Source organism: Macrotis lagotis, chromosome 5, assembly GCF_037893015.1.
Source record: "Macrotis lagotis isolate mMagLag1 chromosome 5, bilby.v1.9.chrom.fasta, whole genome shotgun sequence".
Lineage (NCBI taxonomy): Eukaryota > Metazoa > Chordata > Mammalia > Peramelemorphia > Peramelidae > Macrotis > Macrotis lagotis.
The window spans coordinates 30,569,660-30,597,185 of record NC_133662.1 but is presented as its reverse complement, the minus strand read 5'-3'; the positions used below and the strand labels follow the sequence as shown (position 1 = coordinate 30,597,185).

At 34.3% G+C, this 27,526-nt stretch overlaps 2 protein-coding genes across 2 annotated transcripts in view; both read left to right on the top strand.

Annotated features, from left to right (window-relative positions):
* The window catches only part of RHAG (Rh associated glycoprotein), a 36,837-nt gene extending 31,443 nt beyond the window's left edge, over positions 1–5,394 (top strand). Inside the window, exons 8-10 of the mRNA XM_074237168.1 lie at positions 1,097–1,170; positions 2,140–2,213; positions 4,755–5,394. Coding sequence (XP_074093269.1) covers positions 1,097–1,170; positions 2,140–2,213; positions 4,755–4,829 — 223 coding nt within the window. The 3' untranslated portion in view covers positions 4,830–5,394. The remainder of the gene's footprint in view (positions 1–1,096; positions 1,171–2,139; positions 2,214–4,754) is intronic.
* A 6,121-nt stretch (positions 5,395–11,515) lies between these two features.
* On the top strand, positions 11,516–27,315 carry LOC141489237 (cytochrome P450 2K1-like). The gene is made up of 8 exons (XM_074189998.1): positions 11,516–11,598; positions 14,539–14,701; positions 17,485–17,634; positions 18,694–18,854; positions 21,450–21,623; positions 23,185–23,326; positions 23,650–23,834; positions 27,163–27,315. Exons 1-8 carry the CDS (start codon positions 11,590–11,592, stop codon positions 27,313–27,315), a joined length of 1,137 nt encoding a protein of 378 aa, XP_074046099.1. The 5' UTR covers positions 11,516–11,589.
* Positions 27,316–27,526: the final 211 nt, after the last annotated feature.

Below are 27,526 nucleotides of genomic sequence, written 5' to 3'. Positions count from 1 at the left end.
TCTCAGCAGAACCATAATTAGACATCTTTGTCACTGGAACAAGTAATACAAAATCTAAGGGAGGCAAAAGAAGCGAAACATCTCAAATCAACATTTTAAAACAATTCAATTGTGTATATTAGGGATGGGAAGTTTATAATCCAGTGTTCTAATCTCTGTTGAGAAAAAAAAGAACTCAGAGCACCATAACAATGCTGATTGGTAGGAAATCACCAGTGAGGAAGAGGGAGGGCAGGGCAGGACCAGGGACTTCATCCCGGAAGCAGCCAATGAGAAGAAACTGGTGAACTGGTAGTTTTCCAATTTAAATTATTATCCTTGGGGACTAGATGAAACTCTGCTTTGGTTTTGTTTGTTCATTTTTCTACACAGCTGAAGGAATAAATATATAATCATTGACTTCTAAATTTTGCCTTGTTGGAGAGAGCCCAGTCTCTCCAACCTAGTTAGGGCTTTTTTTCTTGTGTTTCAATTTCCTCATCTGTAAAATGAGTGGATTGTCCCTTCTGATTCTAAAAGCTAGGATCCAACAATACTGCACAGTTGCTACACTTTAGCAATTTAATTTTATCCATATTTAACCTAGATAATCATTCCTTAATATTGTCAGATTGGCCTCTTTTTAAGGTGACTATAGCAGTCATACCAAAAGAGAATTGACACTACCAGACATCAAAGAAGAACAAGAACAAGAATAAGAAGCAAGAGAAGGAGGAGGAGGAGGAGGAGGAAAAGAAGAAGGAAGAAGAAGAGAAAAAAAGGAGTAAAAAGGAGAACAAAATGAACAAAAACAAGAAAAGAATGAGAAAGAGAACAAGAAGAATAAAAACAAGAAAAAATAATGATGTTGTTGATGATGATGATGATGATGATGATGATGATGATCCAAGTGTGAGGACAGTGTATTTTCTTTTAAATACTGACCATAAATTTGTCTGAAAATAGAAGATAAAATTAAAGAGAATTGGGCAAAATTTTAATTAGAATTTTCCATCAGTATGCAGTGTTGAACTCTGCATTGTAGATGGTAGCAATTGCCATGCTTGAACACATTCTCAGGAAAACAAACTCGGTGTTTTTGTCTTTGCTTTTCTAGGACTACTATGGCCATGCAAGCAGCTGCTCTGGGTACTTCCCTAGGAACAGCAATTGTTGGAGGACTGTTAACTGGTTGGTAATATACAAATAATTTCCTAAATCCAAGTGGGTCTAAGATATGCAATACTCAAGTCCCCTGTTGACCATTTTTGATTATATATTTAATTTAGAAATAAGTTTTAAACCAATATTGCATCAGAGGCGGTTTGCTGATATGATATAAATACTAGTTTGGTCATATGGTTAAGATTAAGAGAGTTGCATGAGGTCAATTCATTCATGAATTTTGTGAAAAATTCAGAAAATAGACCATTTATTAAGTTCTTGAGATACAAATAAAATAAAACAAGACAACTCCTTATCAAAGGATTTATGTTATAATGAAGAAAGATACATAAATGGGAGCTAGAGCAAAAGCAAGGGAATGGGACATTAGATGACATATCTAGAAATGCCTAGGAAATATGATGTAGGTCTAAAATAGAGCAAGATAAGACCAAAACTGGCTTCGAAGACCAAAGGGATGTCATTCATTAAACAATCTAGACAATGTCTACTAAGACCAATCCCAATCAAATCTATAAAATAGATAAGGTTAGTCATATTGGAGGAGTCATGGTCTACCTATAAGCTTCCTATGTGTCTTGTTGTAATACTCTAATATTAGTCCAAGAGAGAAAGTTCCTTTTGTACTAATAATCACAAATGGAATCACATAAAAGAAACTGTTAGTAATAGATGCTTTAACATTTATTTGATATGTTATCTTGAGCTTTTGTGTGTAATGTGTTGTGTCTTCTCTCTTGAACTTGACTTTAAACTATTTGAAGCCAATGACCCTGTGTTTTGAACAGATGACAAAACAAAAATATTAAAATGATTGATAAAATTAGCAACCAGATACCTAGTGAGATTATCAATCTAGAGTCTGACTTGGCACTCAAATACTATGTAGATGATCAAGATAATTGCTACTTTAGTATCTTAATTACTATATTCAAGTATTTTTTGCTTTCACAATAGTTATCTTCTTTGTGACAGGTTTAATTCTTAAGATACCTATATGGGGAGCACCACCTGACCAAAATTGCTATGATGATTCTGTTTACTGGGAGGTACAGTATGCTGTTTTCTTCATTTAGAGACTGTTTTCTTCATCTCAAAGTGAGAATTCTTTCAAGCCATATTATTTCTCTCCTTAGCCATAGGAAAACAGGTGGATTCCAAATCTTACAAAAGACATGAAAATCGAAATTCAAACAAAATTCTAAATAAAAGGAACAGAATTTTATTTCTCAAAAAAAATGCTGAGATCAAAGGGAGAATTCTAGGATAGAAAAAATATGGCACTAAAATTGGAGGGTGAGGAAAGATAGAAATCAAATTAGACAAGAAAAAAATTAGACAAGGGCTGACAGAAGTTATATGCACAATACCCCCTTTCTTCCCATCAAAAGAAAAAGAATGTTGTGGTATGATATAATTGAGATGGGTACATTCAAGAGCAGCCAGGCAGGTGGGTCAAGCAAGGGTAGGGTACTTCAGTGAGTGTGCATTATGATTCCATTATTATATTTGTAAAGCAATATAAAATGTCTTTGTGTATGCATATATATGTATATATACATACTCATGTATGCATGTATATGCATGCATATATGTGTAAAATAGATGCATGTGTGCATTTATAATATATACTATGTGTATGCATACGTATAATATATTATATATGTTATGTGTACAATATCTATATCTATATCTATATATCTACACACACACACACACACACACACTCTTCTATAAAGCACCTATTCTTACACAGACACTACTAGAGGTGGAAAAATAGATTCCTCTTAGGGACAAGAACCGGCTACCTAACTAACCTCAGATAGCAAATTTCTCATCGCCACCAGATGGTACTCTTGCTACAAACTTCTCAAAGTCTGGTTTCCTTCAGACAATATTTGTACATGAATAGTCTAGTTCTAGCAAACACCAAGAGTCAGACTGGATGCTCTCTCAGCAATTAGTCTCAGTTCCCAGTTGAACAGGGGGTAATAACTCAGCCTATTTTCCCTATACTCTTAGGTTCCAATGTCTGCCTGAGGTCTACATTGGTTTGATCTAGTATTTACAATGCAAAGATATTTATTATGTAATATTTGGAAAATTCATCAAAATCAGCTCATTTGGGGGAGAAATGTGGCAAAGTGGAGAAGGAACCAGCCCTGGGGTCAGGAGGACTTGAATTCAAATCTGACCTCTGACATTTGATAATTATTAGCTGTGTGACATTGGGCAAGTCAACTCTATTGCCTCACCAAAAAAAAAAAATGGCTGAATTGCCCCCATTTGCCCTTAAGATTCTTATTTGTGACCCAAAGGAAATAAAGGGATAAAACCTTGAACACCCTCAGGTTGCTCTCATTTTCTCTCATCTACTCAGGAAGTTGGTGCTCCTATCAAGATCTTCATTTTAACTAAGGGAATAGATGGATGCTCTCTGAGGATTATTTACAAAACAAGGTTATCAGTCCCCTACACAGTTCTTACTCTATCCCATTCATAACATTTTACCTAGAAAGAGAGAGGAGAGAAGAAAGTCTTAGAGATGTTGTATTGAGTACACCCAGCTCCCATAGCTGGAGAGAGCAGTGCCACTTCTTGGTCATTCAGTTGAACATCATCTAGTCTCCAGAGGGTGCCTGGGTTGATTGTTTTTGTTTGTTTTAATTTTCTGATAAACTGCATGTTGTTTCCTTTGTAACTCTCTATATATTTTGTTTTATTCATTTTAAAACTTTCTTTTGTGAAGAAATTCATATACTTCTTCAGTCTGACAATACAGAAAAGAATAAGAATCTCCTGCCCCAGGGCAGCTTGGTAGCACAGTGGATAGAGCCCCAGCCCTGGAGTTAGGAGGACCTGATTTCAAATTTGACCTCAGGCTCACCTAGCTGTATGACCTTGGTCAAGTCACTTAACACCATTGCCTTGCGCAAAAAAAAAAAAAAAAGAAACTTCTGCCCCTTCTCTGCCATCATCTGCCTGGAGGTCCAATATCTTATAAGTTCCTGTTATGGTTTTTGAGGGGTTTTTTCCCTATCCAAACTGCATCTCAAGTCAGTTTTCAATGTCACTTCTCCTGGACTTCTGTAGAGTTTCTTATAAAGCATTCCATTTTGTTTTTAAAAATGCCATTTTATGGCTGCATTTCAATTTATCTTAATCCCCTAAAGTTACACAAGCCACAGATTCTGCTTTCTCCCTACCTTCTTCTTAGTGGGATAATTACACAAGGATGCTAAGAAAGCAGGTGTTAATTATTAATGACAAGCTATCAGGCTCTTTCTTTGCTTTTTTTTTTCATTTTTCTTCTCTTCCTAGCCTTTATCTTCTCTCCTATGTCACCAACAGGTCAGAGTGATACATAGCTCAGTGTCTATCATGTAGTAATAGATTAGACTGGGTTTCAGGGTGGTTAAAAAGAAGGCAATGGAACACACATGTCCTACATTTACCCAGATCATTCTAACTGTATAACCAGTTCAAAAATTATCTTTTACCTCCAAACTAGCTTGGCAAAAAGCCCTGTTTTTTTTTAAGTTTTTATTTAAAAAAGAAAAGATATTTCAATCTGATTTTTTTTTTTGTAGGTTCCTGGAGTGGAAGGATATAACCATTATTTCCATGAAACTGGTGACCACAGGCAACTACAGTCAGAGGACTAAAAATAATTCCATAGTCTGTCCTCATTTAATTTTCTCTCAGAATACTCTTTCTTTTTAAAAACATTAACCAAATGATATCTCAAATTTTTAGTACACACAATATTGAAAAAACTTTATATCCTAAATGTCCTGTGAGGGAATTTCAATGGTGTAACAGATGTCTGTTGAATTTTGATTTACTTATTTGCTTGAAATGATATCTCTCACAAATCTCATGTATTCATCCTCTCCAAGACTAGCACTGGGCATAGACAGTCTAGAATAGGTTTTTCTATGCATAGTATTGTAAAAATTAAGGATTCCCAAGTTTTTCAAATATAAAAACAGTTTTTAAATTTATTTTTTATTTATCCCCAAATGATTTGTACTTTTTTCATTAATATCTGTTGATTGAGAAAATACATAATAACAAAAGGCTATTATGAATTCAGTAAGACTTTTAAATGAATTTGTATCTTATTGATCACAGAAGTATTTATATACTTTTTAAAATAGTACTTATATATGTGGGAAACATTATTAATTTAGTCTCAGAATTTAAATTATTTTAGGGTAGCTCCTTTACAATATTCTGTGGAGAAGTGTAATTTATTCAACATGTATTAGAATAATAATCTATGTAGTTATAAATACAATAGCTTTTATTAATGATTTTTTGTCTATTAAAGAGATATGTTATTGATATTTGTCAGATTTGTAATTTCTTTAGGTCAAATTTTCAGAGAAATTATATTTTCTTTTTGCTAGAAAGATGGAAATACTTATGCTAAAATATGGTTTTATATATTCACTATTTGCAATAAGCACTAAAATCCAAACTGAATTTCATTTGTTTTAATAGATTAAATGATTTAACAAAATACACATTTGTCTTTAGTTTTCATTTTGAAGCCTTAACATGTTTAGAGTCATGCACTTAACAAGCATTTATTAAGTTCTTACTATGAGTGTATACATATATATCATTTTTATTTCATTTTAATCCATTATGAAAAGAATATAAAATAAGGCTAGTTCTCTTATATTTTCAGAATGGAAGTATAGTATGGAAAATAATTTAATATTATATGAAAAAAGTCATAAAACTCTTTGTACTCTTTCATTTAGTATTCCATGACTGGATATTTATACCCAAGGTGCTCAATGACAGAAATTTCCTAGATAACAAAATATTCATAGTAGTATTCCTTCTGGTAGGAAAAAAAAGTAGAAACAAAGTCAATGCTTATTGATATTTGAAGAATGACTGATGTGGTCATTGCTTGTGTTTCATTTACAAAGAAGACCAATATATCACATGCAATTATTGGCATATAGAATAGTAATAGAACTGTTATTGTAGCATAAGAAAACAAACATGTAAATAATTCAGAGGAAACTTAAAAAGGCTTCTGCTCAGTAACTGAAAGGATTGCATTCTCCCTGTTACAAATGTGTACTCAAGAAAAATTCCAACATTGCCCATATTCAAAAAAAAAAAAGAAACCTCAATCTGCACTCTTCATCCATCCATCACCTCTCTCTCTCTCTCTCTCTGAAGGTGAATAGCATGTCACATCACAAGTGGTAAATCATTGTCTTTCAGTTATTTATCTTTTGCACTGTTGTTGCTATTATGTAATTGATCTTGTGCTGTTCACTTTATTTAGCTTCATATAAGTCTTCCTATGTTCCTCTAAAAACATTCCCCTAATCATTATTCATAGGACAATAAAATTCATCATATTCATATACCACAACTTGGTCAGTCATTCCCAGTTATTGGACATTACCCCACTTTTACATCCTTCTATCAAGGAATCAAAAAACATTATATTTTCTTAAGGATAGAAACTCTCATTTGTTTTCCTAGTCAAAACACCTAACACAATTTATAGGATGTAATAAGCATCTAATAAATATTTGCTCAATTAAATTGTTCTTTTCATATGATATATTGCTTGCATTATTCAAGTATCTAAATTCAATAAACATTAATTAACTACTCATAATTCACCATGCATTAGAGACATAAACACAAAAATAAACCAGTCATTACCTTCAAGGAACTTAGATTTTATTGGAAAGATATCTTTTTGATAAATAGATACCTACATATAAAGTTATTTCCTGGGGCATTACTATATACTGATTTCACAGAGAGAAGTCTTCACATGTTGAGGAAGACATTCTTCCAGCTCGCCTACAAATTTCACCTACCCACCTTCCCAGATACTTTTATACTGTGCATGCTACAGCTTCTTGGAACCACAGATGAGTTTTTGGGTTAAAGATAGACAATAAAAGTGAGATGAGCAACCCTCAAAAATAGAGGTGCTATTCCTCTCTGAATATCCCATATACCGCAGGAATTTTCTCTAATGGAATGGGAAGATAAGAACAATGTATTCCAAAGACCATGAAGTCAAGTGAAATAGAATCTGTAGAGTGCTAAAAGTTTGGTCAGACATCAAAAACAACAGTCATCCACCTAATCCCCTGCCATAGTCAGACATCCTAATTTTATCTTGTCACTAGACTTCAGTGATTGGAACAAAGAATGGGACTGAAAACTTTGTGTAACACTGAGGCACTTAAATCCAATTCACTTGAAAGTCGAGGCACCTCACTGAAATGTCATAGGTCCTTAAAATAATGGAAGAGGGGGCGGCTAGGTGGCGTAGTGGATAAAGCACTGGCCTTGGAGTCAGGAGTACCTGGGTTCAAATCCAGTCTCAGATGCCTTGGGCAAGCCACTTAACCCCATTTGCCTTGCAAAAACTAAAAAAAAAAAATAATGGAAGAGGAATTACAACATTTTCTGAGTTTGGGAAATATACTAACAACTGGATCACAAAAGTTCTATTCTTGAACTGAGGCATGAAAGGCAGTTAAGGACAGCTAGATGATGCATTTGATCTAGAAAAAATTGAAATCTTGAAGACCTGAGTTTTAATCCTGCCTCAGACATTAACTAGCTGTGTGACCCTAGGCAAGTCATTTAATCTTCTTCAGTTTCCTCATATGTAAAATGAAGATAATAATTATACTTAACTCATAGTGTTGTTAAAAGGATTAAATGAATGAAAAAGTAATGGCAAACTTTAAAGTACTATATAAACTATTACTTCCATTTCTACTACTACTATTACTATTGCTGTTGCTGTTGGGAGGGAAGAACTGAAGAAGGAAAAGCATACTAAGCAAGGGAAGCCACATAGGTGAGACAGTACAAAGGAAAGATGAAATGTTTCAGGGTATCAGAAAATAGGCTACTATAACCTGAACCTAGAATGCATGGAGAGTAAAATGAAATCAGTCTGGAAAATAGTCTGGAGCCAAATTACAAACACTTTCAATGCCAAAAAAGGAATTAGTAATTTACTCTAAAGATAAGAGGAAGATGCTGAAGCTTCAGCAGAGGAGTGCTGTTTCATTTTAAAAAGTATTAACTGAAGTTCTAATAACGCTTGTTGAATTTCAACAAGTCAACAAGAATAAGTCGTCTCCAGAGAGATTAGGTAGGAATGTAGCCATGGAGGGGCAGAGAAGATATTAAATATAACAAGGTTGTTCATCCTTCATTCTCAGAGAGAACCAATACTTTCAGGACTTACAAAGAACTGAAATTGTTCAGAGAGACACCCTCCCAGAGAACAGAACCATTTAAACACATACAAAAACTTGTTGGTAGAGGAGGGAAGAGGCATAAAAGTAAGGACAACAAAGACAGAAATTACTAAAAATAGAGAGTAAAAGAATAATTGTAAGAATCAAGAAAAACACACCAAAGAAGGAATGATCCTTTCAAATACAACAGAAATTAAAGTTCAATTGCTGGGAGGAACTGGAGTGAATATAATAGTTGTCTTCAAGTAGATGAAGGGTTACTTGGGAAAGGGATTTGTCTTGTTTGTTTTGGCTCAGGAGAACAGAGTTAGGAGCTCTGGGTCAGGGGGACAGATTCATTTTCCAAATCTGAAGGAAAAAAAGAAAAAATTCTAACGACTATAGTTATCTAAATAGCTTTCCATATTTGGAGATCCTCAAATGAAATTTGGGAGTCATAAATCAGGGATGTTGGAGAGGAGATTCTTACATAATTTGGGCTGAATGATCTATATAAGTTCCTTCCAATTCTGAGATCTTCTGATCTATTGATTTTCCTTTTTCACTGCAACTATCACCTTTGATTCAGAAGGTGTAGACCTTAAGCATGATAAATTTGGTTCTCCAAATAATGTCATAATGATTCATGAGACTAGTATATTTTTCTTATTTCTACAAAATGATGGGTTGATGTGTTTATTAAAGGACTATGATAGATCTTGTCAATACTTAAGAAAAAACAAACCTGGAAAATGTGAGAGACAAGGGAGCAACATGTATGTTGTATATTATAGAAAAAAATTAACTAACCTTTAACAGGTCACCCAGGTTCACAGGTATAGAATATAATGTAGAATGTCATCATTTTTAAAGATATTGAATTCTTTGTTATAGGGTATGTCTTTCTAGAAATAGATTGAAGGGAATATAGGGAAATTTAAGTGATGCAAAACCAAAAAAATCAGTCAAAAATTGTATTTTTTACAACTATCCAAAATTTTCCTTTTTAAATTAGACTAGCATTGTATGATCACAAACTACAACAAGGAGACAACTAAGTGGCTCAGTGGATGGAGCACTGGGTCTGGAGTCAGGAAGACTCATCATTCTGAGTTCAAATTTGGTCTCAGATACTTCTTAGATGTGTGACATGCACTTTACCCTGTTTGCTCAGCTTCTTATCTATTAAATTAGCTGGAGAAAAAAAATGACAAATCACTCTAGTATCTTTACCCAGAAAACACCAAATGGGATTATAAAGAATAGGATACAACTCAACAATAACAGCAAATACATCTAAGTTTTAATACCATACCCTCTTATATCTTTTATTGAACTTATGCTCTCCCCATACCCTTCACAAACACACACACACACACACACACACACACACACACACACACACAAAACACACAAACACTGCTTAACATTATCTCTGACATGTCTAAATCCAAGTGAGAGAATCCCACCAAATGGGGTCCTTTGTTTTTGCTTTTTATTTTTTAATAAATATTATCTCATTTAATACTCATAACAACCCCAAGAAGTAGATACTATTATGATCTCCATTTTACAGTTGGAGAACCTAAGGTATAGAGAAACAAAACAATTTACCCACATTCACAAAGCTCATAAGTATCTAAAGCTGAATTTGAACCCAGGTATTTTTGACTCCAGACCCAGTGCTCTAATCACTGCACTGTAGTCTGCATCCAGCATTACTGAATTTTGGTAAACTTTTCTAACTGCAAAAAAATTGACAACTTAGAGTCTATTTCTTGCTCTGATGTTAACTAGATTTGTGACCTTGGGCATGCCATAGTGGTCTTTGCTTTGAATATGAGCTGTGTCAGTGTCACTTGGGTGATACTTTACCTCTATAATTTTTATTTTCTTATCTGTAAAATGAGAAATTTAGGTTAGATTGCTTTTAAGATAATTTCCAAATCTAAAATTCTATGAAACCTGATAGTCAGAATTTCCTCAAAGTTATCTAACCACAGTTGCATAGGTATGTCTAAAATCTGATGCTTAGGGCACACAATAGATTGGTTGACCTTGTAATGACCCAAACATCTGAAGATGCAACATCCCCTTCTGGGAAACTACTGGGTCCTGTGAGTTACTGCTGACTGACTTGAAAACCTACTGAGACATTCGGTATGACAGAGAACTACCATGAAGTTTGTCAATAACTTTGCTGACTGGCACTTTGCCAATATCCTCACATTATGTTATTAGTAATAAGTTTGTAAGTTTTGAAAATATATCATTCTAGTTCATTAATTTTGGGGAATTTTTTGCACTGTGTTAATATAGATTATTTATACTACAGGTAGCTTTCTTTAAGGTAAAGGGAGAACTTGAGCCATGAAGGGAAAAATTCTACACATGTCCCTAAGAACTCTGAAAAACAAAAGTCATAAATCACAGACTATGTGAAGAAACCTTCCAGGTTAACTAATCCAACCCCCTTCTTTAATAGTTGAAAAAAATGAGAATTAGAAAGGTTAAATGAAATGTCCACTATCTACAGGTAGTAAATGGCAGAGTCAAAATCTGAACTGAGATCTGATTGTCTTTCTCTCTTTCTACTCTGTCTCTCACCTCTTTCCACTATTAGTCTGGTATAACCCCTGCTACAAAACATTTCACCCTAGTATATAACTTAAATTATACACTGAAGATTAAACATGTTCATGTCTCTGCAATTTTCAAAGACTAATCCTTGCTTTTAATGACATAAAACTCTATATCTATGTTTGAAAATAAGTAAATCCAGGGATTAAGAAAGTGAGACAGGAAACAGAGACCAACCCAGGAGGCAAATTTTTATATTGATCACTCAAACTCTCTTGCTTACTTACTTGCTCCTTATAAATAAGAGGAACTGACAAGGGAACAGCTAGCAGTGTCCAGGACTCCTTCCTGCTTCCAGGAAATACTAGTAACTGCCAACTCTATTTGTTGCAAGTCTAGCAACTACTGATTAAAAATGAATGAATTTTATTTGCTTTCCATCCTTTCAGGGCTGAGTCTATTTTTTATTTTTATTTTAAATATTAAACTGACTCTGACTAAGAGTTTCAAGATACATTCTCCTCCAGGACCAAGACCCTTGCCAGTCATTGGAAACCTGCACATACTCAATCTGAAGAGACCCTACCAAACTATGCTAAAGGTAAAAATAAGTAATTTGCAAAAGGAAAGTTTCCTTTCAAAATTATAACAAATAATATGAAATAACAGACCTAACTAAATGAAACTGGGCCTTAGACAAATTCAGTGTTACTTTATTTCTGGTTATTTGTCATTGGCTTTTAGTCGGTGGTTATTTGATGGTGGTTGAGGCTAGTGGTGGTATTATTGCACAGTACTGAGGGGAGGGGGGAGTTAGAACAAAAAGGATAATGGGAATAGTCACTGGGGGAGCACCCATCTCCCAGAAAATCCATACAAGGTAATTCTACCACATGCCTCCAGAGGAATATAACTCAAATAAGCAATGAGGAAACTATTACTATAAAAGTGCCCTGCACAGGAAGCCCATACCCTATGTTAGCACCTTGGGGCTAAATTCTAGTTGCCTTATACTAATTATGTCTTTGTGCAGTAACATCTATTAACTACTAGTTTACAGATGCATAAATAGATAATTAGATGAGAAATAACTTTATAGGTCAGGTAAGACAACTATATTGTCTTTCTAAGTTATAGTTTCCTCCTCTATACAAAGAGAAAATTGGGTTAAAAGGTCTCTAAGATCCTTCATAGATCTAAAATTCTTATTCTATGCTTTCTTGACATACTGTTCATATTGAACACCACACCCCTTGAAATGTAAAGATTATTTATCAAATTGCAGTTTCAGCTTATGTATTCAACAGAGCTGAAAGCTAAAATCAAGTTTCATGATATAATATCCTAGAATGTAAAATCCTGGAGGGATTTTATACTTATAATTGACCCCCAATTATTTAAATTCATATAATTGGATTCAAACCTAGATCTCCTTGATACTAATCAAAGCACTCTATTCTATTTGCCACATATCCTCTAGGTGGTGCTTAATAAATGCTTAATATAATGTTTGTTACAAAGAAAGAAAATACTAATGTTTGAAGTTACTGATAGTTATTTGGTAGTAGTCAATTCTACATAACCATGATAATAACTTTCCATTCTATCTTTAACATCTGTCAAGTACTTTATTATCTCTTCCAACTCTGTTTTTTATAATATTTTATTTTCTCCAATTACATGTTAAAACAATTCTTAATATTTTTTAAAAATGTTTTGAGTTCCAAATTTTATCATTCTCTTCCTCACTCCTCTCCCCTCTCCCTGAGACAGCAAACAATTTGATATAGGCTATAAATGTGTAATCATGTAAAATATGTTCTATTAGTCATTTGGAAAGAAAGAAAGAAGAAGAAAGAAGAAAGAAAGAAAGAAAGAAAGAAAGAAAGAAAGAAAGAAAGAAAGAAAGAAAGAAAGAAAGAAAGAAAGAAAGAAAGAAAGAAAGGAAGGAAGGAAGGAAGGAAGAAAGAAAGAAAGAGAAAGGAAGAAAGAGAAAGGAAGGAAGGAAGGAAAAGAAAAGAGAGAAGAAAGAGAAGAAAGAGAGAAAGAGAAAGAAAAAGAGGGAGAAGGTGAGGGGAGAGAGAGGGAGGGAGGAGGTAGAGGGAAAGAGAGAAAGACAGAGAGTGAGAGAGAGAGACACAGAGAAGAGAGAGATAAAAAGAAGGGAGAGAGAGAGGAAGAAAAAGAAAGAGAAAGGAAGGAAGGAAGGAAGGAAAGAAACAAACAAAGAAAAAGATAGAAAAAAGAGAAAACACCAACTGTAGGTCTTCAATTATGCTATTTTTGTACTTTAAATGTCCTTTCAATTACATCTAGAACTAAAACAATTCACTTGTCTGAATTTTGAGCTTGACTTCTTGAGCTTGACATTGTCCCCCCACAATGATAATAGCATTGAAACAGCTAATCTTATTAGATAGGTTGCTTTCTGTGTCCCCTTTCTCTAATGCTAACCTATAACTTATTTTTAACTTAATTTTCACTATCCTATAATTTTAATATAATGATGATATTTCTCTTCTCAAATTACTGTGTCCCTTCTACTCTATCCATTGTAATTCTAACAGGCTTTTTGCCCAATTCCCTACCCTCCAAAAATTTGTTATTTTACTTGGACCTCTGCTCAAGATCCTCCACACAACTTTCTTCCTTAAGGGAAATGAAGGATTGCACAGAATGATGTGAAAATACTTCTCTCATGACCAAATATAATTATTTTCTATTTAATTTACCTCTGTTACTGACATGAACTGTTGGTGGAATGATACCCCAGGAAAAAAGTCAGTAGGGATTGGATATACAATATATCATGGAGAAATTGTGAGATGCATTTTTATTCATTTTATTTTTACTTTATGGAATAAAATAAGCATTTATATAACAGCACATAAAATATAGTTGCACGTGAAACTACAAATTTAATATGAGAGGTATTTTCTAAACTCAATATAACATTATTATATTATATAGCATATCATATGAGATCTATTACTTTAAAATCATCTATCTTTAATATGTTATATAAAACATACAATAACATAGTATATTATAGTGTTAAAACATATTGAATAATGTATTATTGCTATGTACCCAATAATATGGTCTACTAAGCTCAATAATAACATACATATTATATATTATAATACATTGTGCATATCTAAATATATATGTATATATACACATGTTATTTGTGTATGTATATATATATATATATATATAAAGTATTTTCATTGACTTTTCATTTGTTACAAATACAGAAAAATCAAGTGTAGGTCTAATAAACAAGGAGGAGGTTTCTCATTTCTAGCAGGGGTGGAGTGGAGGCTCCATTGCCTTTGCTCTCCTAAAGACAAAGGAGAAAACTGAAGCTACTATTACTTGGAGATTTGCTCATAGACTTGGAAGGAATCCAAGTGATCAATTACTCTAATTTGTGATTTGGCAGTCAGAACTGGAACTTAGATTTCTCACCTCCCATGCAAGATCTCTTTTTCCTGCTTTGCAAATTCTGAATTACTTTCTCTTTTTCTCCTTGTGAAAGCTTTCCCAAAAATATGGTTCCATCTTCAGCTTATGGATGGGTCCCAAGAAGGTGGTAGTGCTGTCTGGATATGAGACAGTGAAAGATGCCCTGGTGAACCACTCTGAGGAATTTGGAGAGAGGGCCCATATACCTGTTTTCGAAAAAATCTTTGAAGGAAAAGGTAAACAGGATCTATTGGAAATATCTCCTATGATATTAACTTTTCCACTTCCTTGTAGGATATATATATGTGTGTGTGTGTGTGTGTGTGTGTGTGTGTGTGTGTGTGTGTGTGTGTTTATGTATATTCTGCCTTTCCAGACCTTTGTTGTTGAGTTTTCCTTCACAATGTACATGATAGAGATTACATTGACATCAGTTATTGTTTCAACGAACAGGATGTTTATGATGAAAAGAAAAGGATCCTTAATGATTATTCATCCTAGGGAAAGGAAAGAATTATGGATTTGGAGTCAAAGAACTTGAGTTTGAATCTCAGCTTTGTCTCTTACTTCCTGTGTGACCTTGGGCAAGTGATTTAATATCCGTGTTCCTTAGTTTCTTTTTCCTGAAAAAAAGAGGGTTGGAGTATGTTCAGAAAATGATAGTTGTTGAACTGGAAGGAGACCTATCAGGTTCAAATCCCTCATTTTATAGACAAGGAAACTGAGGCATAGAGAATTAAATTACTCTCCCAGAGACATATACCTAATGTCTAAGACAGTATTTGGACCCAGGTCATCCTGGCCCAGTGCTCTGTTCACTACAACCAATTTCCTCTGGGTTATCTTGAAACTCCTTCCACGTCTAACTTCTTCAGGAAAAGTAAAATTTTCAAATACATACACATACACACACACACACACACAAACGTATCCCTTTTTCTGCCCTGGACTCATGATTTTATTTTTTCTGAGCAATCATAAGAGTAATTTACTTTTGTTGTTGAGATTTATTTTAGTCATGTCTAATTCTTCATGACACTATTTGGGGTTTTCTTGGCAGAGATATTGAAGTAGTTTGCCATTTCCTTCTTTTTTTAAGTTTTTTTTTTTTTGCAAGGCAATGGGGTTAAGTGGCTTGCCCAAGGCCACACAGCTAGGTAATTATTAAGTGTCTGAGGTAGGATTAGAAATCAGGTACTCCTGACTCCAGGGCCAGTGTTCTATCTACTGTGCCACCTAGCCGCCCCCTTGCCATTTCCTTCTCCAGCTCACTTTACACATGAGGAAGCTGAGACAAACAGGGTAAAGTGACTTGCCCAGGGTCACATAGTATCTGAGACCAGATTTGAATTCAGGAAGAGAAGTCTTCCTGACTCTATCTACCTAGCAGTCCTTACAAATATAATTTACTATCAAGATGTAATTAAGAATATTCAGATTCCATCTAGGAATGATCAGCAATGTATATCATTGCTCTTTTAAATAGTATTCAAACTAACCAATTTTTAGTCACCTTTAGAATTGTAGATTTAGAGGGAGAAAGAAACTTATGGTTCATCAAGTCCAGTTCCTTCATTTCACAAAAGAAACAGGCTCAGAGAGGATAAGCAGTTTGCTATGGATCACAAAGCTTAAAAGAATCTGAGGCAAGATTAAAATTCAAGTCTCCTGAATATCATTTCAATATTCAAGATACTAAGCCATTGCCTCCCATAGAAGTCAATAAATCCACATTCTTTTCTCTCCTGGAACAGCCTATCTGTCAGAAATGGAGTTAGGACCCAGAATAAGTGATGTATACCTTCCTTTTCTCTGAAATGGGTGGGGAGGCTTTGGAAGCAGATTTTTGAGAAGCAGACACCTAAGAATAGAAGCAAAACTGAAAATTTCTGAGGCCAGGGATTCAATTGCACTCTCCACAGATATCAAAGAGGTTATTCAATTAGGTAAACTAATATTCTGCAAAACTAAACATTAAGAAATTGAAGAGAATAATCTGGGCTGCTTTAACAAAACAAAATAAATGGGAAGTTCATTAACACCTTTGCTCTGAGAAGTATGAAATAATTTGGGAGGTTGACATTGCTCACATCATAGGAAACAATTTTGCCAATTCATCATCAAATCAGATTTAGGTGGGGCTATGACTCAGATGTGATGAGACTTCTTACAAAGATCTTGTCATAGAAAGAACACTGAAATTGTAGTCAGAATTTGCTTCAATGTGAGCCCTATAGTTACTATTTTATCTTCTTTATTACCATGGATGAACATGACAAGGAAGTGACAACATAAAATTTTGTACTATCTAAGTTTTGGTACCTAGGACAAGCTCTGGTATAGGGTCATTATTAGAGTAGGCACTACTTCTTACACTTCTCAGAGGCATCCTGATACATAAAGAATAACAGACCCTCAAATCAGCAAGGGCTGGGTTTGTATTCCACCACTAACCCTGAGCAAGTCACTAAACTCTCAGCCTCAGTTTCCTCATTTGTAAGGTATCATGGTAAAAAGGACAGAGATCAGGGCAGCTAGGTGGCATAGTGGATAAAGCACTGGCCCTGGAGTCAGGAGTACCTGGGTTCAAAACCGGTCTCAGACACTTAATAATTACCTAGCTGTGTGGCCTTGGACAAACCACTTAAACCCGTTTGCCTTGAAAAAAAAATTTAAAAAAAAGGATAGAGATCTGTTCTTGAGTCCAGGTAAACATCCTGCTTCTCACATAGACTGCATATGTTGATCAACTCTCTTAATCTCTCGGTATTCTAGGCAGCTATCTAAAACTCTAAACTTCAGAGGTGTCACCTTGGCAGAGAGGATTGGTTCACCTGGACATAACCAGTAACAATGAAATCACAGGTGCAGTACCTGATTCAAAAGAAATGATAGATATTTCAAAGTTACTAGTTACTATTTTCCTGCATACTCCATAAAACCTAATGTGTGCTAAGCACTTGAATTTAACCCAATGAAGTGACAAGTAAACATTTTAAAAGATTTGTCCTACCTTTAGGAATCATCTTTTCTCATGGTGAAAACTGGAAAATCACTAGGAGATTCAGCTTGACAACTCTGAGGAACTTTGGCATGGGCAAGAGAGCCATAGAAGAGAGGATTGTGGAAGAATGTGAACATTTAATACAAGTTTTTAAGTCCCATCAAGGTGAGCTGTTTAGTTAATCAAAAAATAAATAATAGTATAAATAGAATAAAGTAATAGGAATAGGCATGTATGGAAATATGATTCCAGTGTGCCCACTATACCATTTTCATCCCTATCCTATTGGAGGATGGGCTAATGAGAATGCTCCCCAAGAGGGTTCCCATATATCTACCCATGTTCTATGCACATTTAGGACTGTATTGCACAATATATTATTTCTTTTTCCTTATAAGTAATCATATCACTATTGTCTATGTCATTTGGAGCACAAGAATATGGATAATCAAAAAGGCCTCCTTTTATTCATGTTCATGTTAAAGTGGCCCAGAGTATTCTCTTTAATACTGATATGACCTTGGGTAAGTCATTTTACTTTCTGAACCTTGTCTTCCTTATCTGCCAAATATAGAAGTTGAAATAGATGATGATCCCAAGGACCACATCTCAGTAAACTGCTTACTGTCACAAAGGAGCAATCTGCAGAAAGGCTAGATGGCCCAGAGAACTACATACTGTACTTTAAATAAGGAAGATCTTATTTATTAAGTAATTAATTGTTGGACTAAGAATTCAAAATCTACCTCAGATACATATGAACTATGTGACCTAAGGCAAGTCAGTTAATTCTCTCTTTATTTCATTCTCCTTACCTCTAAAATGGAGAGAAATGCCTCCCAGAGTTGTTTAAAATCAAATGAGATTATATATGTAAAGTGTTTTGCAAGCTTCAGAATTTTATAAATGCTTTCTATTATCATTAAATACATATAATGCAGATCAGAAAAGTACTTGATAATCTGTCTTGTCTTGAATTGCTTTACAAAATACTGGCATATATCAGGAAATTAATAAAAGCTTGTTGATTCATTGGTCAATTGATTGCATTATATTGTATCAATCCTCCTTATATAAGTTTAGTTCAAAGTCTGATCTCTGGTCCATCTTTTGCCTAAAATTCTATAATATTCATGTGCTATAGCATCTATAAACACATTTTGTCATTTGGTTATCTGAAAAAAAAGTATGTGAATCTGTATAACCTAACTTTTTTTTTTCCAGGAAAGCCATTCGAGACCCATACAATAATGAATGCTGCTGTCTCCAACATCATTGTGTCAATATTGCTTGGGAAGCGGTTTGACTATCAAGATCCTCAATTCTTGAGACTTTTACATTTGATTAGTGAAAATGTAAGACTTATAGGTGGTCCCAGCATTACGGTAATTGTCTTTATTGTTTGTCTAATGTCATTCCCCATGAGATACACTTACATTATCAAAAGAATGAAAGTATGTGCCTCTTTAAGGATTACAAATATAAAGATAGTTGGGATCTCAAAGATGATTCAATTCTTTCATCTTACAGATGAAAAACTTAAAATCAAGAGAAATTGTAATCTGGCCAAGATTACATAATGAATAGCAAAGCTATTTATTTAACCCTAATTCCACTTACTCCAAATTCAGTAATCTTTCATCTGCACCAAGCAACTCTTATCCTTTCCAAAGATGCTTATTTCTCTTTTCAGAATAACCCAAATGACTACTTTGCAAATCTTAATAATAAATTCCCCATCTGCCCTCAGTCATTCCAGCAACCTTTTTTGATCTATTTTTCCTCAATCTATGAAGGAGGAATCCCAGTTCAGAAACTGATTTGTTGGAGTACATGCATTTTTGCCAATATAATGTATTCAATATAAGTTCAAGAACAAATGTGTTCTTCTTATTATACTTGCTAATATTCAGGTTCTCAGATTGGGATAGGTAATAGGCTAACTACCTTCATGTACCATAGGAGGATGAAAGAAAAAGTCTTAATTACAGTTTGTAATTTGAAAGTCATAGTACTGATACTAAAAAAATACCCCTTTTCTTTGGAAAATGTCAGCTCCATTAACTAAAAATTCAGTTTAATAAGGACAATGAGATATACAACTATAATGTGCAATCATAAGGGCAATCCTGCAGGGGTTTTTTTTTAGTTTGGGGGGGGTTGGCAAGGTGATGGGGTTGAGTAGCTTGCCCCAAGGCCACACAGATAGGTAATTATTAAGGGTCTGAGGCAGAATTTGAACTCAGGTACTCCTGACACCAGGACCGGTGCTCTATCCACTGCGCCACCTAGCCACCCCAATCCTGCAGTTTTGATATACCTTTGTCCTTTTTCTTCTTCAATGATTTTAGTATGTACTAAATTGTACTGCTCCAAATTTTCTACTTTCCATTTTATGAATGTCCTGAGTTTAATTCCCAGTTCCAGGATCTGCTAGCTGTATAACTTTGCTAAGTTACTCAATGCTTTTGAACTTCAGTTTCTCCATCTGGAAAAATGAAAAAGAGTATTTTTAATTATCAAAATAATAGGGGTGTTGTGAACAAAAGGTCAATCACTAGGAATCCTCGCACAGCATTTATGAACTAGCATAGGTACAAAAGGCAGTTAGGTGACTCAGTGTTTATAGTACTGGACCTGAATCAGGAAAATGTATCTTCCTGCTTTCAAATCCAGCCTTAAGCACTAGGGCAGCTGTATGAACAAGTCACTTCACCCTCTTTGCCTCAGTTCCTCTTTTATAAAATGAAATGGAGAATGAAATGGCAAATCTCTATTTTTACCAAGAAACCTCAAATGGAGTCATGGAGAGTCAGACATGACTGAAATGATTAAACAACAACCCAAAACAAAAACCCAAAAAGGGTAGAAAATTCAGACACAAGTTGGACTAGAATCAGTCATTTTATCATTGTGAACTCCAGGAACCAGTCTTAATCAACATAGTTAGGAGAGCATCTTATAAATAAAAATGGTTCCTGAGGAGAAAGTGAGCCAGGTGACTTTGCACAGCACCCCCTCACTTAAATTCAGTTGACTGGCATATCATGCCATCACTTCCCTGATGTCATAGACTTCTTTGCAAATGAAAGGTAAACAACAACCTCTCTTACAATGACATGGGTCTAATTCATAGTTTATAAATTCTCTGTCATTGGAAGCATTTTAGTAAAGACTGGATGATGATAATCTTTCACAAACCCCCTCAAATATGTCTCTGTCTCTCCTTCTCACTAACATGACCAAGTTCAGGCCCTCATTACTTCTGACCTGGACTATTACAATATTGCCCTAAATGATCTTCCTGCCTAAAATCTCTCCCCTTTCTAATCCATTCTCCAAATATCTGACAAAGTTATATTTCTAAAACTCAGCACAAATAATGTAACTTCAGTGACTATTATCCACAAGTTAAATTTAAAAAAACTTTAAAAAAATTTAAAACTACAATTTGATTCTGACCTACCCAGAATTATTGAGTACACTTAACTCTCCTTTGTGAAGGAGTTTGGCCTGACTAAACTAGCCTTATCTGCTTTTTCTCACACATTCCATTCCATTCTCTGTATTTGAAACTTTTCATGAATTGTTCCCAATGCCTTGAATAGTGGCCCTCTTCCTCATTGCCTTCTTGAATACCTAGCTTCCTTCAAAGTTCAGCTCAAATTCCATCGCCTACATAAAGTCTCCCAGACCCTCTTATCTCTGCTGTTAATGTACCACCCACAAATTACTTTCCATTTATTTATATGTGTATACCTCTTTCTACCACAAATGTGAGCACCTTATGGCATCATTTCCCTTTTTATATTCAGCAACCAGTTCAGTTGTTAAACAATTAATGGGGAAAAAAAGCTTAGCAATTGATTGAATGACTACTTCTTGGGGACTTACAGGGAAGATTCATACTTGAGGTAGCATTAGCTCTTACAACTTCAAGATTCGATACATATTTTATATTGCTGTTTTTATTCCTTTAGCTTTTTAATATGTTCCCAGCCTTGGGGTTTCTTCTACAAGATCACAAAACAGTACTCAGGAATAGAGATGAATTGTTTTCTTTTATAAGGATGACTTTCTTAAATCACCTACAAAAACTGGATAGAAATGACCAAAGAAGTTTCATCGATGCCTTTCTTATCAGACAACAGGAGGTACAAGAATTTTGCTTTGGGGTTTGCCTTAATCAAAGATATTTTCATAAATGTCTTTCAGATATAAAAGACCCAATTGATTAAACTGATAATATTAACATCTGATATAATTAAATCTCTTGGTCATTCCTTCCCCCTTGCCACCATTTACTTACTGATTGTGTTCAATGATGAAATAAAATAAGAAAATCACACATCAGTTAGGGAGAAAATTAGACTAGATGATACAATAAATTTGAAAAAAATCTTCTTGACATTTAAAGACCTCTGCCAGTTAGCTTCAATCTACTTTTCAGGCTTATTTCCTACTATTATATTTACCTATACTTTCATTTTATATCCTGTCTCTTTATCTTTATATAATTTGTCCCTCATGCCTGGAATGCATACCTTCCATTTCTGGTTCTTAAAATTCATATAGTCCTTCAAAGCATCAATCACTTCCTCTAAGAATCCTTTGTTGATTCTTCCTCACACCTAATTATTTGCCTTCTGTCTGGTTGAAATTGTTTTGGATTTACTCTCTATTCACTTGTAATTTAGGTTATTTCCCCCCCAGTAAAATATAAGATCTTAGAGGAATCTATCTATGAATCTATCTATCTATCTATCTATCTATCTATCTATCTATCTATCTATCTAAATTAATCTATTTATTTATCTTTCTATTCATACATCCATCTCTCTCTATTAACTGCTCATTGTTTATTAATTTATTTACTTAATTCTTTGTTTCTTTTGGTGTTCCTATGATCTAGCACAGTTACTTGAACATAGGTGATGCTTAAATAAGTATTAGCTGAATGTAATCAGGCACTTTAAAAAAAGGTTCTCATCTATGCAGGATATCATGAGTTCATATCCTGCCTGATATTTTTTCTAATTGTGGGACTGTGCATGAGTCACTTAATTTCTCTGAGTCTCATTTTCCATATCAGTAAAATTAGGAGATTGAACTTAATGACTTCTGAGGGTCTTTCCATTTCTAAGTCTATGATTCTATGAATTGCTGAACTGAATTATCTCTATGTTACTTGCCAATTCTGAGTTTCTAATATATACATAGCTGCTTTGAGAACTTCTAATTTCCAACTATAAAATATTACTAGTACTTTTTTACTCTCAGTTAAAATCATATAATAGAAAATTGACATTTGTTACCCTCAGAGAATTTAAGACATTCTTTCCTGAAAAAGTTATTTTTTTAACTTCATCTATAACTATCAAGCTCTCTCTCTCTCTCTCTCTCTCTGTTTGTGTGTGTGTGTGTGTGTGTCTCTTCTTGTCTCTGTCTCTTTATCTTTTCTGACTTTTTCTCTCTGTCTCTGTCTGTCTCCCTCTTCCTCTCCATCTCTCTTTCTACCAAATCAGGTTTATATTATTTCCTGAAACTTTCCACTTAATTCTTATTATACAGAATTCCACAAAAGAAGTCAGGATGAATGAAATGTTTAGTTTGAAATCTGTATAAATAGATTTGATTATCATCATTCTATCTGAGAATGGACTTTGATTTGTTGCTTTGGTGGTTTTATCCCTTATTATCAATTTATTGTTTCAGGAGAAAGAAAAATCTGATGGCTACTTCAGCAATGATAACTTGGTGGCTCTTGTTAGTAACCTGTTTGCTGCTGGAACAGAGACCACTTCCTTGACCCTACGTTGGGGAATTCTACTCATGATGAAGTACCCTGAGATTCAGAGTGAGGATTTGTATTGTCATTTTTAAATTAAATTTATATTTATGACTTTTGTTTTTACATCTCCTAGATTTGCGTTTGCATTTCCTATATTTATCCTTTGTGTGGGAGCAGTGTGGGGGGAAAATGGAACTGAATCTAGGGAGCCCTCAGTTTGAGGTGTGTTCACCAAACATAAAATAGACCATTTCAGTAATTATTTTTACAAATAATTATTTACACACACACACACACACACACACACACACACACACACACACACACATACATATGCTCATGTAAATTCTAACTCCTCTACTTCCCCATTCCCCATTTTATTCTATAAGAAAAGGTTCACAATGAGATCACCAAGGTTATAGGATCAGCCCAGCCTCGAATTGAGCACCGAACTCAAATGCCATATACAGAGGCTGTTATCCATGAAATTCAGAGATTTTCTAACATCCTGCCAACAAGTGTATCCCGCGAAACTACCACCGATGTCATCTTTAAAAACTATTACATTCCAAAGGTAGGAGAGTCAGAGTATAGAATGTATGGGTGAAGAGAATGAAGGTGCTTCAGCACACAAAAATTAGAGAATCAATATCATTATGATGTGATCTTTACAAGAAAAACAATATAAGGACAGTAGTTGGATTAAGAGACATGTTCTCAGACTGTAAGAATATGTAAGCTTAGATTTATATTTGGAAAGATCAAAAACCATTTAGTTCAATCTCTTCATTTTGATGGTAATCAAGACTAAAAGAGATTGCCTGACAGTACAAGGTTAAATAAGTAGAAAGTATCAGAGGCAGAATGTTGACCCAGGGTTTTTTCTTTTAGCTCCTTTGAGCTCTCTATGGTTATTTTCTGGTTATTTTCTCCCCTTTCCTTGATGATGTTGGGGGATTTTTACACATTATATTACCTACTATACATCCCAAATGAACACTTCTTTGTAACAACAACAACAACAAAATAAGCAATACAGTGACCATAATCAATATTTCTATGTGAAGAGGTAAAATATATTTCCTGGGACTAAAATTGGTTTGGTAATATTTAAGAGTTCTTTCCATTTACATTAGTGTTATGATGCTTATTATTCTTCTAGTTCTACTTTATTCTGCATAATGATATTTATTTTCAACCTGATTGATGGAAATAGAGTCACTTCCAATTTCTACTCATTCATCATATTCAGAATTTGGCTTTTTTTTCTCTGCCTTATTTCCAAGGAAAACAGGAATTGTGGTAAAAATGACTCCTACAATGAAATTCAAGGTCAAAGCAGCAATAGAATAATGACATGTCTATACTTTCCCTGACATCCAACATATCCTGTTACTTCTATCTATTTATCACTTGGGACAGGAGTGACTATCTCTTTCAATGCCCATACCACATGACTTTGAAGTAGCTCATCGGATGAGAGATATCTTTTGGGGATGATCCAAGGCAATAGGCATCATTACCTTTATTTGCATTAGTGTATCCAGCTCTAATAACACTTTGAAACTGTATGATTTCTTTCTCCTGAGATCAAATTACTTCATCCATGTCATCTCATCTATTTTCACAATAAAAAATTTTCAAATCCATCCAATGATGCAGGACTATGGAGGATAATAAGCTATATAAAATTCAAATACTAAAAAGGATCTCTTCCTTTCATTGTTACAAATTGCCCATTTGTGCCCATCCATCTCATATGATTCTTATTTATTTCATTTCACAAATTTGCCACGGGGGAAACATGAAGGTACTGAAAACCCTCTTTAATTTCTCCCTATAACAGGATACCAGTGGAGCACTCTGGCTATCCATTGGTCATTTGTTGTCCCTGATACCTGACCAGTCCATATCTTTTCACTATCGTGAATTGTATTACATATAATTCTTTTGGTTGTGCACGTGTGCGTGTGTGTGTGTGTGTATATGTGTGTGTGTGTGTGTGTGTGTGTGTGTTTATTCTTGCACTTTTAAAGTTCCTCATTGGTTACTTGTTACAGTCTGCCTTCATCCTCCAGGCTTTGAAATTTCCTGAAAATATTCTAGTTTACTGTCATCTTTCTGTCCCAGTCTGAGTACAGATGTCTATCTCTACTACATATCCCAAATAACATTATTATGTGTTGTCTACTCCCCATGATAATCCTGCTCCTTCCACTTAACTGGAGTCAGAAAACTCCAAATTCAAATTCAAGTACTCACTAGCTATATGATCTTGGACTAGTCACTTAATTTGTGTGCCTTGGTTTCCTCATTTATAAAATGGAGAAATAGTAGTCAAGGTCTGAATACAAATCTAACCTCATTCACTTAATAGCTGGGTAAATTTGGGCAAGTTTTTTAACCTCTGCCTGACTATTTTAATTGTAAAATGGAGATAATAGCATCTATCTTCCAAGGTTGTTGTAAGGATTAAATGAGATTAAATATGAAAGTGCTTAGTACACAAGTAAATGTTTAATACATACTTCTTCCTTTCTTCTTTTCTATATCTCCATAGTGCCTAGACATTTTTATTGTTGCCAGTCATTTTAGTCATGTCTGACTCTTCTTGGCTCCATCTGGGAATTTCTTGGCAAAAATCCTGCAGTGCTTTGACATTTCTTTCTCCATCTTGTTTTTTTCAAACACACAAAGATGAGTCTTCCAAGTCCAGGACTCTATCCACTGCACCTCTTAGCTACTCATCTGCCTATACATGGAAGGCACTTAAATACTAAGCGATTGACTGCTTAGACTAACCTGTAGAATGAAAGTTTTGGAATAAGTGACATTATATATTTTTGAGCTCAAATTCTACAATCTTATCTAGGCTTCATATCTTTATTTTTGTTCCTTGACAATGTTCTCTATATGATAGGATTTTTAAAAAATATTTTGAAAGAGCTTTAATACTTAGGTATACTGAAGGAAAATTAGGGAGGTTCAAATGGGGTCACCAATAGAACAATTTGTTAATACTTTGTTAAACTTATATACATATTTTTTTTGGTAAAGAAACTGAACTGGTAGAAGTTAATAGTTTTCTGTATGCTCCTATGCTTCATATCTTGAGAGATCAGTAATTGTTGCTGATTATTCAATTCACAATTTTAAAAAACCTCTAATTACAAGAAAAGTGATTTAGACTCATATCTAACACATATACCCAATTGAATTTCAAATAGATGAGAGACAGTTATAAAATTTTTAAAACTTTTAAAAGATGCAAGAAAGTATAGTAAGTATTTATTTTTTTTAAATCTCAGGTTTTAATGATTTATTGAAAAGGAGGTATAAACAGTTGCCATGGTTCTGTACAGAAAAGGTGCCATTTCCCTTTCCTCTTTTCCTATCAAGTCAGTTAACAAAAATTTATGAAACACTTTATTTGTGCCAGGTCCTGTGCTAAACTCTAGGAATATAAATACTAGATCTAAGAAGGACAATTCTTGGGTTCAAGGAATTTATGTTCTAATGGGAACTAGCACATAAAAAGAAGTTGAGAAGAGGCAGAGGTTCCTACTCTGGGAGTAAGGTAGAGGAAGTCAAGAGTTTTTAAGAGGTGAATAAAGGGAGATTTTACATTCTGCCTCTCAGAGGTCAAGAGCCTTGATGGGAGCCACATTCTTTTTTTTTATTTGTTTTGTTTTTTTTGTGGGGTAATGGGATTAGGTAACTTGCCCAAGGTCATACAGATAGTATCAAGTGTCTGAGGCTGGATTTGAACTTGGGTCCTCCTGACTTCAAGTTGGTGCTCTATCTTCTTTGCCACCTAACTACCCCCAAGAACTGTATTCTAAGAAAGAACATAGAAGTCTTTTACTACTCCCTCATGATCTTTATTAATACTTTATTTCTAGGGAACAGAGATCATTATCTTGTTAACTTCAGTACTTCAAGACCAAACCCAATGGGAAAAACCTTATACTTTCAATCCCCAGCATTTCCTCAACATGGAAGGAAAATTTGTCAAGAGAGATGCATTCCTGCCCTTTTCAGCTGGTAATGTATGATTCTTTATTTCTGGGATTCAATGGGAAAGACAAAGGAACATTAGATTTGGGAATTCTGGAAGCTATTTTGGCATTGGTCTTTCCAACAACTTACCTTTTTTTTCATTTTTGGCACTTTGCTATCTAGAATTTGGTTTGGTAACTCCATAAATTGAAGTTGTAAAGCAAACTAAATTTATCATATTCTCCCCACTTTTTGTCTCTTCCATCT

Coding starts and splice junctions, on each gene's coding strand:
- LOC141489237 (XM_074189998.1), top strand. Junction 21,624..23,184: donor TTCTTATCAGACAACAGGAG/GTACAAGAATTT, acceptor TTATTGTTTCAG/GAGAAAGAAAAATCTGATGG. Junction 23,835..27,162: donor AAAACTATTACATTCCAAAG/GTAGGAGAGTCA, acceptor CTTTATTTCTAG/GGAACAGAGATCATTATCTT.